This window comes from Dichomitus squalens (assembly GCF_000275845.1).
Source record: "Dichomitus squalens LYAD-421 SS1 unplaced genomic scaffold DICSQscaffold_22, whole genome shotgun sequence".
In the NCBI taxonomy this organism is placed as follows: Eukaryota; Fungi; Basidiomycota; class Agaricomycetes; order Polyporales; family Polyporaceae; genus Dichomitus; species Dichomitus squalens.
The window spans coordinates 351314-365105 of NW_006766904.1; the positions used below are offsets into that span (position 1 = coordinate 351314).

Here is a 13792-nt window from a genome sequence, read left to right on the forward strand (position 1 = left end):
GATACTCGAGCTCACCGCGTCCCCCAACGAGCAGAGGAGCTTCCTCGCTCTTTAAGACGACGAACGCAATACATCTTTGCTTAGGGGGCTATTACACGCTTATCCCTGGAGGTCCGACGCAATCAGCGCAAGCCCGACCTTGAGAACCCACGGCCCGATATCCTAACACCATCCCGGAAGCGATGGCATCTACACAGCCCGCCCACGACCCCGCCCTCCAGTACGTGCCTTCTGCTCCCGCCGCCAACCAGCCAGCATCTGGCGGCCAGCCTGCGGCCCCCGGGACTGCGCAGCCCAGTCTCCCTGGCAATGTACTCGCAGGCATGAACCCCGAGCAGCTTGCTGCAATCCTCAAGCACATCCCGGACCTTTTGAACAGGGTACGTCCCTCCCGTTTTCTCATTCATCGCGCTGCATCCCGCCCCGCATCGTGCCTCGCAAGTCCGCCTTCGGTCGCGCGCGGATGCGTCGGGCACGCGCTCCACGTGATCGAGGGCATCGGTCACGTTCGTCGCAGTGATCGCGAGTACGGGACGGATATAGGCATCTGCCAGGGCACGGTTGACTTTGGGCTGGCTTCTGTTCTGCGGTCAAAGTGGCCGGAAGCAGGACCGTCATGACCTCAACGCTTCTCTCCCCTTACCGCGACACTGCAATGCCGCGGAGGCTATCAGGCCCATCGGCGTCATTTGGTCGCGCACCTGGTACCTGTGCTATCCTCGGACGCCGGTAGCTTTACGCACTTTATCGGACCTGCACATGTCCGCCGTTCCGCTGCGCCTTGGCATCTGCATCCTTTCATTTGACTCGAGTCCTAACGGCGGTGTTTCTGTCAGGGCGACCTCAAAGACTCTGCTGCGGCCGAGGCGCTCTCTCATCTCTCCCAGGGGGCTTTTGTCCCTGCGGCACCCACGGGCCAGTTCCCTCATGGCATACTACCCAACCAACAATCGCTGCCGCCCATGTCCGGCGAACCTGGCCCGTCGTCCCATCCGCGCGGCCCCCCCAACCTCGGCCAGCTCTCTGCCGTCGCATCCGCACTGCAGGCAACCGCGCACCAGGCTACGTCGGCGCCTCCACCGCAATCGGACGCGGAGAGCCCGGGCGGCGGCGGTGGTGAAGGCAGCAGTGGGGAGGGGGACAGGCCTTCTTCACAGTCGAAGTCGAGCGGCCGACGCGGCGGCCGGAGTGCGACGATGACGAACGACGAGTGGGCTCGTATCAGAAAAGATAACCATGTACGTCTCTTCTTTGGTTACCTTGCCCCCTTCATATCTTGGAGAGGTGCGGCCATTGCCACGCCTTCTTCATCCTCGTGCAACTATCCCCGTCTCCTGGGTTCTTTCATCTCAACCCATCTATGCCCCCTTTGCGTGTTATGGATGTCGTCTCCTTACCCACGCTAACGTCAACTCCCTGTCCGCTCACCAGAAAGAAGTCGAGCGCCGACGACGTGGAAACATCAACGAGGGCATCAATGAGCTCGGGCGGATCGTGCCGAACGGGTCGGGCGAGAAGGCCAAGGGCGCGATCCTCTCGCGCGCGGTGCAGTACATCCACCACCTCAAGGAGAACGAGGCGCGCAACATCGAGAAGTGGACGCTTGAGAAGCTGCTCATGGACCAGGCGATGGGCGACCTGCAGGCGCAGCTCGAGGAGATGCGCCGGATGTGGGACGAGGAGCGCGTCGCGCGCCAGCGCGCGGAGGCCGAGCTTGAGCTCCTGCGGGGGCATACGGCCGGTGCGGCTGCAGCTGGGGCGGCGGGGGGTGCAGGGAGCACAGCGACGACTGCGTCGGACGCTGCTCCAAAGGGGTCGCCAAAGGAGAATGGCAAGCGCGGGCGGGAGGAAGGAGAAGACGAGAAGGGCGACGATGAGGAGGTGGACGGGGAGGAGAGGTCGAAGAAGCCACGCGTGGGGTGAGCCGCCGTGGTCGCTGCGCGTCATTAATTCAGACTAGGATGCGTCCACGTCCAAATATGCCAGCCTGCCCGCCCTGGCTTAGAGCTCGGGAGAGGGGGGCGATCCGTCGTCGTTTTCTCCTTGCTGTTATATGCATGTCCTCGTCGCCGTCTCGTTGATATCTCCAGGTTGGCACCTCGATTGCCGGCGCCCGTCGTGTAGGATACCTCTGTAGTATTTGGACGGTCGATGTGCCTCATCACTGTATGATTATGTATTTGTACCACAGAGCATGCCACGACGCCCCTCCTTTTCGCTCTCCGCCTTATCCGTTTGAGCCTCAGCGCTCGACCGTAGTCCTCTGGAACTGAATAGTAGGTCAACTTTGTTGGGGCCGGCGGACTGTATCCCGTGGTGAGGCAGTTCTCAATATTGCCGAGCCACTGGCTTGTCAGCAGTCTCCTGCCCAATGGAGGGCTCGAGCGGTGCGATGCTGGTTGTCCGCTTCCCTATACAACCACGGATGTGTGAACGAACAACTTTGAAACTCACCACGTCGTCACCGGGCGGTCCATCCATTCCCATCGGCCTCAAGACAGGGCCGCACTCTCTCTGGTCTTGTGCCCAAACGTACTGGCGTGACAAGGTACGAGACCATATTTTTCTCATATTGAATGCTGATGAAACATCAAGACGATGCAGTCACTGGACAAAGGCCCAAATTAGTAGCCGAACCTGAGTGCGTGCTGGAAGTTGATAAGGGCGGCTCAATTCTTCAGGACGCAGGACGCAGGACACAGGACGCAGGACGCAGGACACAGGACGCAGGACGCAGGACACAGGACACAGGACGCACTCAGAGCTCATTTGATGGATGTGATGGGCTAGCCGAACCTGCCGCATATGGCAAGGTACCAACCTCATTTCTCGTGCCCGTTGTTTTCCAAGGGGTCTGTCGTGTCCCAAACCTCGCAGAAAAATATGAATCGCAAGTATGTTGAGGACGAAAGCTTTCCGCGTCGGTTGACCCTTCCCTCGAGGCACTGTGTGAGGGGGGAGGAGTGTCATCATCGCTCGAGGGGTTTCGAAGGCGAGCTTGTCGGCTAGTCTCGCTTAGCCCATACCTCCATCAATGGCCTCTGAACGCGTCCTGCGTCCTGCGTCCTCAAGAAATATACAGCTCGCTCGTTGTCATGGTGTCTGGCCTCGAGGCCTCGAGGTTTGAATCTGATTATGGCGACGAGATCGTGATGACAGGCCCAAGCTACATGTTATCCCGCCGCCGCCGCCGGCGGCGGCTCCGGTTCGACGCTTGGCGGAGGGTCCTGCGATCGTCGTGCACGTCAGTCTCTCTGCGTCAGCAGGCCGGCTCCTCCTAATTTACCGAACTTAGTGAGTAGCATCCGAAGTGGGAAACCTACCAGACGCGCCGTCGAGGTGTGACGTTGACACCCATCGATACTCACGCGACGTCTCGCCTCTCAGAGCGTTGTATGTACGCCGTGTAACCTGCCAAGAGCGAACAGTGTTCGTCTCAGGCTCCGCTCGTCGCATCGGGCAATATTGCGGTTGTGATGCGCTTTGAGGGCATCGGCAGCCCCGTTGCTTTGCACGTACCAGTGGTCTGGTAAGTTGGGGGACACTTGGAACGTGGTTTGGGGAGTACTTATGGACTGTAGACATTAATTAGCGAGATGAGAGCGCGATGACGACCGAGATGGGAGCTCATCGACGAGGGTAGCGGAATATGCGCCTAGGCTCTCAGATGATAGATTTGCGGGATGCACCATATGAGCCTAGCATGCACAGGAAACATGACGCCGTTAGTGCGGTAGAGGGTCTTGGAGACTCCGAGGCATCGCACTGGAAATAAGGGGAGGCATCGTGGAATGTATGGCAGACGTCAACGCAATTGATGGCAGATATGGTTGCACGCACCGTACTGGCCGGATGGGGAGATGTCGCTATTATGGAGAAGGACGGAGAACACTCACGTTCATGCGGATAGGCTCGTGTGACTCTGCGTAATGCATTTGATGTAGGCGTACGGTTCCGGTGCTTGGGTGCTCGCTGTAGCCTGTCAGCGATTTGCAGGATAGTGCTGGTCCTGTGTATGTCTGCGCAGAAGGCGTGTGAGGCTGGGGACGAGGTGCGACCGGAGAGTAGGTGCGCTGCTTGTTGCCGCCACATACGTGACTAAAGATCTGGACTGGTCGTCGTCGAAGAAGCGGGAAGAGGAAGTCGTTCCTTGATCAGGACAAGTCGGGCAGCGAGCCAGGGCAAGCGACTCCAGGTTCAAGAACGCCGGCTGCCGGCGGAAGGGCGGAGACAGCGCTCTCCCGGGCGTTTGCGCATGCGTGTCGTGGTCAAGAAGGAGGTTGTCATTGTCGTGTATGATACGATAGGCCGTGATGTTGCATACTGTGGTGTACTCTATAATAACCGTGAGCAGAGTGATGGCGCAGTAGGGAGACAGAGATCTACCGCCGGGACCGCATGCGTGGTATCAGAGACACTGCCACAGGAGCATCGCACGGAGGATGGGCCGGCTGACACGCGGCGGTGAATACATATCTCGCGTCTGATGCCTGTCGTTGCTCGACATTTCGAGGCGGATCTGACGAGCAATCTCGGTCGGCCTTGCGGTTGTCATATGCTCTCGCGGCGCGGGCGACGAGGGCCAGTACTGGCGGGCACCGGTGACAGATCCAGGGAGTTTGCGCTGCGTGGGAGACACCACGTTCCGAATCGCCTTCCTCGGCAACGTCCCCCCAGCCCCCGCAGATCCTCTAAAGCTCGCCGTCCGTCCGCCGCCAAACGCCCCCTCCTCCGCCTTCCGCCCAGTCGCCCCCGCGCGAGCCCACCCGCTGCCTCCTCAGCCCCTCCGCCATGGGTGTACAGAAGCGCCCCCACGACGACGACCCCCTCTCGCGCGTGCTCGCGCCCCCGCCGAACGAGACAGCCGAGGAGCGGGAGACTCGCCTGCGCTTAGAGGCCGAAGCTCGCCAGATAAGCGACAAGATCGACGAGCAGCTCAAGGCCGAGCGTGCTGCACTTAAGAAGAACAGGCCGGTCAAGGTGCTGCTGCTGGGCCAGAGCGAGAGCGGTATGTGCTTTGTTCGTCGCCTGATGCGATGAGCCCCTGTGACGTTGTGTGTCTTTTTGCTTCGCAGGAAAATCGACCACGCTAAAGAGTGAGTTCCTTTGCGCATCTTTACGGCATCGGGCTCGCCTCGCTGTGGTGCTCGGGTTCCGCTTAGTGGGTGCAGGAACGTACCGACTGATGTCGTGGCGGATGGTTCGTATGCAAACGCCTCGAAGCTCATCGACCGATGATGCGCAATCGTTGTACCTGGGCGCTTGGCCGCTGTGACACCCCCTGCGCTCATCCAACGCATATACACGCCTTCTCCTTCCCGTATGTAGGTCCGGGGACACACCTTCGAGCGACGAGTGGACCCCGCTCTAGCAGTGAATCCTACAGCGATACTAAATCCGATTGTGGAGCGCGACGCTTAGCGCTTCAATTCTCTATGCCACGCCGACGCTAGCGTTGCTGCAGTGCTATCCTAATATAAAATCCTCCCGTCCTCACCACTCACCCGTCTGACATTCACTGTAGACTTCCAGTTGACGTACTGCCGGGACCAATGGGAAGCAGAGCGCGCATCATGGTGCATGGTCATCCAGCTCAACCTCGTCCGCGGCATCAACACCATCCTCGACATCCTCTCCGAGGAGATGGCAGGCGTCGGAGGCAGCGGTGGCGCCCCGCCCCCGGCCGTCGACTCTGATGTGAGCGACGATGACGACGGCCCCGGGCCCGGGCCCGCCCGCACTTTCTCGCCCTCCTCAAGCACGTTCTCGGGGAAGCACCGGCTGCTGAAGCTGCGGCTCACCCCGCTGAGGACCGTGCAGCGCGACCTGGAGCTGCGCATCGGCATTCAGGCGGGGGCGGACATCAGCGACCACTTTGTGCCGGCGAGCCCGCCTGGGTCGCCCGTGTTGGGGGCGACGCGCAAGCAGGAGTTCTTCGTGCGCTCGGCGACGAGCTGGAAGCAGCTGCAGGGGTGGGGCGCGGGTGAGGGCGAGGGCGGCGGCGGCGGTGGGGCGGGGCGCAAGTCGAAGGACATACAGATGCGGGAGACTGCGGACATACTGGCGGGCTGCGCGGAGGACATGAAGGCGATCTGGGAGGACGCGACGGTGCGCGAGATGCTGTTGAGGAAAGGGGTGCGCATGGAGACGACGCCGGGGTTGTAAGTGGGTCTCTTTCTTATGCATGCATACTCACCGACGTGGGGGGATGCAGCTTTTTGAACGACATCGACCGGATCGCGTCAAGGAGTTACCAGCCCAGCGACGACGACGTTGTCCGGGCGCGCCTGCGCACGTTGGGCGTTCAGGAGCACAAAATCAAGTTTGCATCAGGTATGCCATTTGTTGTCTGGTGATTGGGCTTGATCTATGACATGGGCTCACTCCGTGTCCTCCAGGACCCGCGGCAGGATCCGAGTGGTGCATATACGACGTCGGCGGCTCGCGGACGCAGCGCATCGCGTGGTACCCGTACTTCGACGACTGCGACGCAATCATCTTCCTCGCGCCGATTAGCTGCTTCGACGAGCGGCTGGCGGAGGACCGGCGGGTGAACCGGCTGGAGGACAGCTTCATGCTGTGGAAGGCGGTGGTGTCGTCGAAGCTGCTGGCGAAGACGTCGATTGTGCTGTTCCTGAACAAGTGTGACCTGCTCGAGCAGAAGCTGCTGAACGGGGTACGGATCAAGGAGTACGTGCATAGCTACGGGGACCGTCCGAACGACCTGGAGCATGCGACGAAATGTGCGTGATCCACTGCGCTTTCTCAGAACGCAAGACCGTATGTTGACTGTTCGTCCGGTCGACAGACTTTGCGCAGCACTTCCGCGACATCCTGCGTAAGCACTCGCCTGAACCGCGGCCGTTCAGGGTGCATATGACTTCCGTCGTGGTGCGTCTCATGAGTCTCGTCCGACTTGGACTCTACTAAAGCTGACTATGTGCATCGTGTTATGCAGGATACCAAGGCGACCGCAGTAACACTCTCAGTCGGTGAGCATCCCTTCCTCTCTGTCTTCTACTGGTTTGAGGTTGGGGCGTTGTCGCATACGACAATGGTTAACGAGGGACGAACTTCCATTACAGTCGAAGAAGGCATCCTTCGGGACCATCTGACGCGAGCAGACCTCCTCTGATCTGTGAGGCTGAGCTCTGCTTCGTCAAATCCCTTCGCCTATCCAAGACTTCACCTCTTCACTTGTCGCCTCGGGCCGGCCTCCCCCTCCTTCGTCTACGATGGACGTTTGCCCTTGCTACGTTATACACCATCTTCGTCTTGGCCTCTACGATTCCCATCTAATCCCAGCCATGTTCTGCTCTACAAATCTGTACTACACGTGCTTTGTCGCTTTCTTCCCTCCTGTCCTTCCTGCCGCCCTATCCCCTTGTATCATTGTTGCCCCTCTTCCACAGTCGCGCACGGCCATTGTTGACACTCCCCTCTTCCCCATGCAGTCCAGGACCACATCTTCAGGCGAAATCTACGCGAGGCGGACCTGACCGCTTAGGCTGCTCTCGTCTACTGCTTGTAGGTACGTTGGTCTCTTCCTCGCTGTGCGTCACCATCCCTGCAATCGTCTGACGCTTGGCTCCCTACTTCAGACTTATTGATATTGCAATACGTCTGCGACCACCACCACCGTCCACCCGAGAGCCTCGCGGCTCTTGTACATATATTATGTGCCGCATTCGCTCATCTGCCACTGGTGCACTCAGCACCTTCGCTTACCTTTCCACCTGACGTATGTCCCTCCTGCATGCTCCGTCTCCTCCCAGTCTATTCCCCTCCGCCGTCTAGAATGCCGCCGCCGCTCGCCCCCGGACCCACCCTTCCATTCATGCTGCCATCGTCATCATCATCATCTTTACCGCCATCTTCATCGTCATCTCCGCTGTTGCTGTTGTTGTAGTTGTAGACTATCCGACACCGCCGCGACTAGGCACGCTCCCGGGCGGGCCCCCCCATGCATCTTTTACACTACGTGTTGTGTATCGTCTAATCCGATGCCTCGCTTCCAAGTTCCCGCTTCAAGGCCCACACCTTGATAGCCGTCCGCCGCCGTCCCTGCATTGCGGATGTCAACGCCGACACGGGTCTGAACCACGGTCACACGCTGGGTGCTCGCACGCACGCACGCAATGTCCGTCGTCATGATACGCTGCTCGATCATGTAGGATGTGCTGATATGCATGGAAGACGACGGTGGCAACAGGGAACGGACGTTGGGAAGCCCGATGGTGGAAGGTTGAACTTGCATTATGGAACAGAAGAACAGCGGGCGTGTACAATAACGATGCGTATGTCCAGGATCCGATCTCCCCAACGCGGGAAACTCTGATGAAACGTGCGTGCGGGCTTCTATACGATACAATACATGTGCTCGGGATGCTGGCGTGCCTGGAGGCGTGGGTTCTTTGCGGGGACTGGGAGCTGTGATATGAATTTGAAGGTGCCGGACGACGAGGGCGATAGAGGGAGGATGACAAGGACCTGGGATATGGAGCCAAGGATGCACGCCAGTGGAGGGCGGTCGGCGGTCGGGAGGAAGGTCTAGGGCGGGTGCATCCACTGATCCGCGATGGCGCCCGCCAGTACGTGTAGAGCATACATGGGACAGAATCCGGGCCCATGAGCCTGGGTGAGCTTCTCGAAGCTTCATACGCACATGGCTCTTTGCACGGCCGCATTCTGGAGCGTCCCACTCCCATCAATACGCGGCGAGGAGCCTCGGCTGCCGCCTGAAGCGCGCTGTCGGTTGTCCGTGCCCAACCCAAAGCAAAAGCAAACGGCGCGTCAGAAAGAGAGAAATCGCGATGACGATCCCCCCGCCTCGCAGGGCGCTCGGCCCGGAAACGCGGGTCCCGACACGGTAACACCTTGGACGAGATGACGCACCGTAGAGCAGGCAGAGCGCACCCAGGACCTGGACGGCGCCCGAGTACCCCGCGACGACCTGCCAGTTGTTGCCCGTCGCGCCGAGGATCGCCCCACCGATGGGCGCGCCCGCGGCGTAGCCTGTGGCAGACAAGATCAGCCTTCCGCTTGGAGAGGACGCGACGAGGAGGTGGAGGGCATGGGCATGAGTGCGGAGGGGGAGGGATAGGCACAGACTCGGACGTAGGGCGGGCCTACCAGCGCGGACGTACCAGGGGCGTTGAAGAGCAGGAGCAGGCCCGAGAGGCCCGCCAGGCGGTCCGCGCCGTATATCTTCGCGGCGACCGCGGAGACGAGCGAGAGGAAGCACCCGCAGAAGAAGCCGTACAGGACCGAGAACACGATCTGCAGGGAGCGGGAGCGTGGGCAGGGGGATGGGGAGGGGAAGCGGGGAGGGGGGGGGGAAGAACATGGACGTCAGCGGCAGCGGAGAGAAAAGGCAAGCGGCAACTTGCGGCGCGCGCGACTGACGATGCCCGCGTACGTCGTGACGAACGTCCACACGACGAGCTGCGTGAGGCCGGAGAGCGCGATGGCGACCAAGAGCGCGTTCACGGGCCCGAGCTTGTCCGCCGCGAAGCCGATGAGGATCCGGCCCGCGGCCGCTGAGAGGTTCAGCACCGTGAGCGGCAGCGCGAGCATCTGCGGGCGCGCACGGAGTGAGAGTGAGTCGCGGGTACGGTGCGGAGAGACTACGTGAAGCATGTAGGCACGCACGATCGAGCTCATCCCTGGCGCCTTCTCGGCCGTGAAGGTGGGCAGCAGGAACACGGGGCCTAGGTAACCACTGCACACCCCAAGGTCAGCGTCCACGAGCCTGCTCAGCGCAGCAACCGATAAGAGTACAGACAACACCGTGAAGAAGAAGCACATCGCGAGGCTCCAGAAGACCGGGTCGCCGAAGAACGCGCGGTCGAACCAGACGATCTGCGGCCGCCTCGCCCTGGGCCGCCGCTCCTGCATCATCGCGTACCCGCACGCGAACGCGACGGCGTCCACCGCCGTGAAGATCGCGAGCGACTTGCGGAGGCCGATCGTCGAGAGCAGCTCGCGGTAGACCAGCGAGGATATCGCGCCGCCTGCGCATCGCGTTAGCCGAGTGCGGACACATATATGCGCCTCGCGAGCGTACCGATGGAGCTGCCTGCAACGACGATGCCTGTCGCGAATGCCCGCCGGCGGAGGAACCACTGCGAGGGCAGCGACACCTGCGGGCGGTGGGAGCGTCGAGTGCACTGTGCCTCAGCGGCATCTATACATGGATCTGCAAGCCACGTACTATTAATGGGAAGACGAGCGCGTCCGAGATCCCCTGCATCAAGCCCTGGGCAGAGTCAAGATAAGCTTTGCGCGTTCTTAGAGCCTGTACCCAGAACAGCGGGGATGGTGTGACGTACCATGGTCAGGAAGAACTGCCAGACCTCGGTGCAGAACGCGGCGGCGAGCATGCTGGCGACCCAGACGATCGCGCCTGCCGCGAGGAACGGCTAAGAGTGGGGGACACAACAAGATCGGTCTTCTCGGCGGGCAATGTGCACTGCGGACGCACGCATACCTTGTATCCGCTGCGGGACCTTCAGCATGCGTGTGGCGGGAGCGGACGCGGCAGCGCGGACGTACTAACGGTCAGCCAGCTTTCCTGCTACGATGCCGCCCAGCGTCATGAACTGGCAGAGGGTCAGCGCATACGTTCGGGCGCAAGCGGAGCTCGGCGGGCTTACCAGACACGACATACTGCCCAGAGTGGTCAACACCGAGTCCGAGGTGTGGGGGAACATGTGCTCTTTGAAAAACTCTTCGGTCACCCCCCACACCTAGCCCCGACCAGAGATGAGCATCGGTTGGGATGACAGAGGCTGTAGGGTTGAACGTACCAAGCTGAAGGCGTCAGGTGCACCCGTGATCGGTTCGATGTCAGTCACAGTTCGTGATCACCGGACGGGGGCCACGCACCCCCATCCCACGGTCGACGCAGAGTAGATGAAGCATCCCAACACGACGAGCCAGCCTCTTCCCCCGTCGGGAAACGAGTCCTCGTACGCTACCTCTTTTGCCTTCTCGGACACCTCTGACGAGGACCCAAGGAATTCGGGCAGGTCCACCACTTCGATCGTGGATCGCTTCGGAGGAGCATCCTTCTCCTGCTCCGGCGCAGGCAACACTACACCCTGAGAGGCCCGGGTCGTTGCAGCAACCGACATGCGGCCGAGCGTTTGGCTCCTAGGGGAGGACCAGTTTGCGTCCGGGGTTTTATTGCAGATGAAACTGAAAAAAGGAAGGTCAATTTCCGGTATGGAGCAGAGCACAGAAAGCCAACGAGCCAAGGACGAGCTGTGCAGGCACGATACGGGGCGTAGAGTCGGATCGTGACGCAGAACACCTACGCTGGGGACGCTCGGCAGTCAGGACCTGTAGCTGTATCCCCGTATATATATCACTTGCGGGGTTTCGAGAGCTGGCAGGCGCTGAGAGTGCACGTCGATCGGCCTGAATCTGCGAACCTGATGGAGGGATCGGGCAGAGAGACAGAGCCGAGGGGAGGGGACCTAGAAGGCTGCCAAGGAAGAAGGGGGCACGCACAGGCGAGTGCGGCAAGAGCCTTATGTGGAGGCACCAGCTGGTCGGTTGACAGACGTTCGCGAACTGAGGCCTGGAGATCTGCTCTCCACGCACACGGCCTGCAGGCAACACCAAGCGGTTCCGTGTCAGGCAATGAACGACCCTTGCCGCGGCGCGAGCATGAGAATGGGAAACATCACTACGCACGCTGCGGCCTCCGCTGTTCTTCCCAGCTTCGATCTCGTATATTGGCCCTCTTGGAAGCCCTCCCCGTACGCTCCACATCCTGCTCGCCTCTGCCTTTCAGGTGTATCTCACTGCCCAATTCGTCGCTGCCGAGCACGCAAAAAGCGCAACAGGAGAGACGAGAGTGGACAGCCTCAGGTGGCCTCCTGCCCACAGGGGGCTCGAAGCCCGGGTGTCAAAGGACGGGTCAGGCGAGGGGTGTCTTGGGCGCAGATGGCAATCGTCCGATACATGCATCGCGGGCGTCTCTCATCATCTGCGTTCGCACCCCCGCTCAACGGACGCCACCACGCCGTTGGCTGGTGCCACGATGGGCGACGCCTCCCAGCATTCTGTGGCATCCGCTTACGTCACCCGACCACGGCGTACACCACAGGAGAACGCCGAGCGCGGGGCCTCGTGGACGCGCCATGGCCAGGCGCGCTTGGGTTCTGTCAGAAAACACACACGTATGTCAGTCCTGGGAGACCTCGTGCATCGCGATCGTCGTGCGCAGGCTTATATAAACGATGAGCAGCGCCGCCAGAGCCGTGCCCGGATGGTGGCGAGCTCCCGTACGGCTCATGGCCTGCAAGCAAGCTCCCGAAGTATCGAACCGAAACAGAAAACACACCACAGTTGACTTCCAAATCCGTCGCACATTACAGGATGGAGTCCTCGTGGCGTCGACGCATGCGGAAATCCCCACGTCCCGCGAACGGCGCAGCTTACCCAATCCGTCCGCCCAACGTCCGCGTCGAGACGAAGCTTCGCGGCGAAGAAACAGCGTTGAAGGCTCAGCCGCATGAGCTCTTGCCCAGGCCGGGGCCAGGCTCTGCACAGCCACGAAGCAGGGTCACCGGCCATGAATCCTTCTGCAACATCCAGTACAGCTCGGTCAAGCAGGTGCAGTCGAGAACACCAAACGCCTATTCAACATGCTCCAAAGCGCACGTCCATATCTAGCTCCTTGAGCCGCCCGTCCCCCGCACATATCCTCCCCGTCCGATGTATTGCAATCCATCGGCCATGCGCGCAGTGCGTAGTATGCGTACGAACGCGATCTCTTCCGGCACCCCGCTCGTTTTCCGACCTACACGTTCGTCCTGTCCCCAAACCACCGCACGGCCCGCGCTCCCGCCTCCAGCAAGTAAGCACGCGCCGTCGAAGAGCGACCCGAAGAACTGGAACTCGGGGCAGCGTCGCGAACAGGTTCAGCAGCCCGTGTCCGGCCGCGCTCCCGGTGGCGGGAACGACGTGCGCAGCTGGGTGAGCGTCGACAGCAGGTAGATGCCCAACGGGAGGGCAACGGTGTGGTCAGCGAGGTGAGCTAGGATGGGCGGAGGAGGGAAAGAGGAAGGATGGCGCACCATGACCTCCCCGAGCGAGTACCACTGTAAGAGACGCCCCGAACGACCGGCTTGTCGCGCACGCCCGTATTTTGAGTCACAGCCGCCTGAGCGCTTGTCACCTGTACGTCACAACCCGCGCGACGACACTCGTTGGGGCCTTCGCGCACAGTAGCACTCATCATGATATCAGACTTTTGTGTACCGCTACTCGCATCTCTTGCGCATTGTTTCAGTGTACTGTATGAACTATGGAAATGTTGCGTGTAAGGGGCTCGCGGGTGCAGCAGCACAGGCAACATGTACCCCATCTCTGCTCTATTGAGAAGCCATTCCACTTCATCTGCCTTATAAACATTACTCCACCTAGCAGCATTTCACCATGCCTAATGTACCCCCAACTGTTGGCGTATCAACACAGATACAAGATTGTTCGGCACCACTCGCTTGCGGAGAACTCGGCATGTATTTCAAAATTATCTTTGGAATGGGTGGGTATATGTCACCTTCCCATGTCGCCGAAGATACTCATTTTGATATGTCATCACCACCCTCCTTCCCCTCGCAAGTCGGCTTCCTCATCGTAGCCTCAGTTTCCTTGTCTGCCAGTGCCATGCGCGTGATGGGGGAAGCGACTCCCAATCTTGTCCGGGCGCTGAGAAACATGCGTCCCGAGAGCATTCCCATCGCTACTACCACCACCGGAAGCGTTGATAGCTCAGCGG

General features: G+C 60.5%; 3 protein-coding genes across 3 annotated transcripts; 2 read left to right on the top strand and 1 right to left on the bottom strand.

The window, feature by feature from the left end:
- Positions 1–1196: 1196 nt before the first annotated feature.
- DICSQDRAFT_63611 (uncharacterized protein) lies at positions 1197–1923 on the top strand (the record flags this gene model as incomplete). The annotated part of the gene is made up of 2 exons (XM_007367079.1): positions 1197–1238; positions 1432–1923. 2 exons carry the CDS (start codon positions 1197–1199, stop codon positions 1921–1923), a joined length of 534 nt encoding a protein of 177 aa, XP_007367141.1.
- A 2806-nt stretch (positions 1924–4729) lies between these two features.
- On the top strand, positions 4730–9135 carry DICSQDRAFT_155933 (G-protein alpha subunit). The gene is made up of 9 exons (XM_007367080.1): positions 4730–5008; positions 5076–5096; positions 5525–6161; positions 6215–6333; positions 6399–6743; positions 6809–6891; positions 6959–6992; positions 7086–7531; positions 7602–9135. The coding sequence occupies exons 1-8, from the start codon at positions 4792–4794 to the stop codon at positions 7133–7135; spliced, it is 1506 nt and encodes a 501-aa protein (XP_007367142.1). The 5' UTR covers positions 4730–4791; the 3' UTR covers positions 7136–7531; positions 7602–9135.
- A 1293-nt stretch (positions 9136–10428) lies between these two features.
- Positions 10429–13332, bottom strand: DICSQDRAFT_137804 (uncharacterized protein). The gene is made up of 3 exons (XM_007367081.1): positions 11701–13332; positions 11019–11612; positions 10429–10970 (listed from the first exon to the last, which is right to left on the bottom strand). Exons 2-3 carry the CDS (start codon positions 11133–11135, stop codon positions 10866–10868), a joined length of 222 nt encoding a protein of 73 aa, XP_007367143.1. The 5' UTR covers positions 11136–11612; positions 11701–13332; the 3' UTR covers positions 10429–10865.
- Positions 13333–13792: the final 460 nt, after the last annotated feature.

Excerpts from the sequence above, each read along its gene's own strand:
- DICSQDRAFT_155933 (XM_007367080.1), top strand. The coding sequence starts at position 4,792 with ATGGGTGTACAGAAGCGCCCCCACGACGACGACCCCCTCTCGCGCGTG. Across the intron at positions 6,162-6,214 it reads ATGGAGACGACGCCGGGGTT|CTTTTTGAACGACATCGACC; the intron begins GTAAGTGGGTCT and ends GGGGGGATGCAG. Across the intron at positions 6,744-6,808 it reads CCTGGAGCATGCGACGAAAT|ACTTTGCGCAGCACTTCCGC; the intron begins GTGCGTGATCCA and ends TCCGGTCGACAG.
- DICSQDRAFT_137804 (XM_007367081.1), bottom strand. The coding sequence starts at position 11,135 with ATGTCGGTTGCTGCAACGACCCGGGCCTCTCAGGGTGTAGTGTTGCCT. Across the intron at positions 10,971-11,018 it reads TGGTGGACCTGCCCGAATTC|GAGGACTCGTTTCCCGACGG; the intron begins CTTGGGTCCTCG and ends GAGGTAGCGTAC.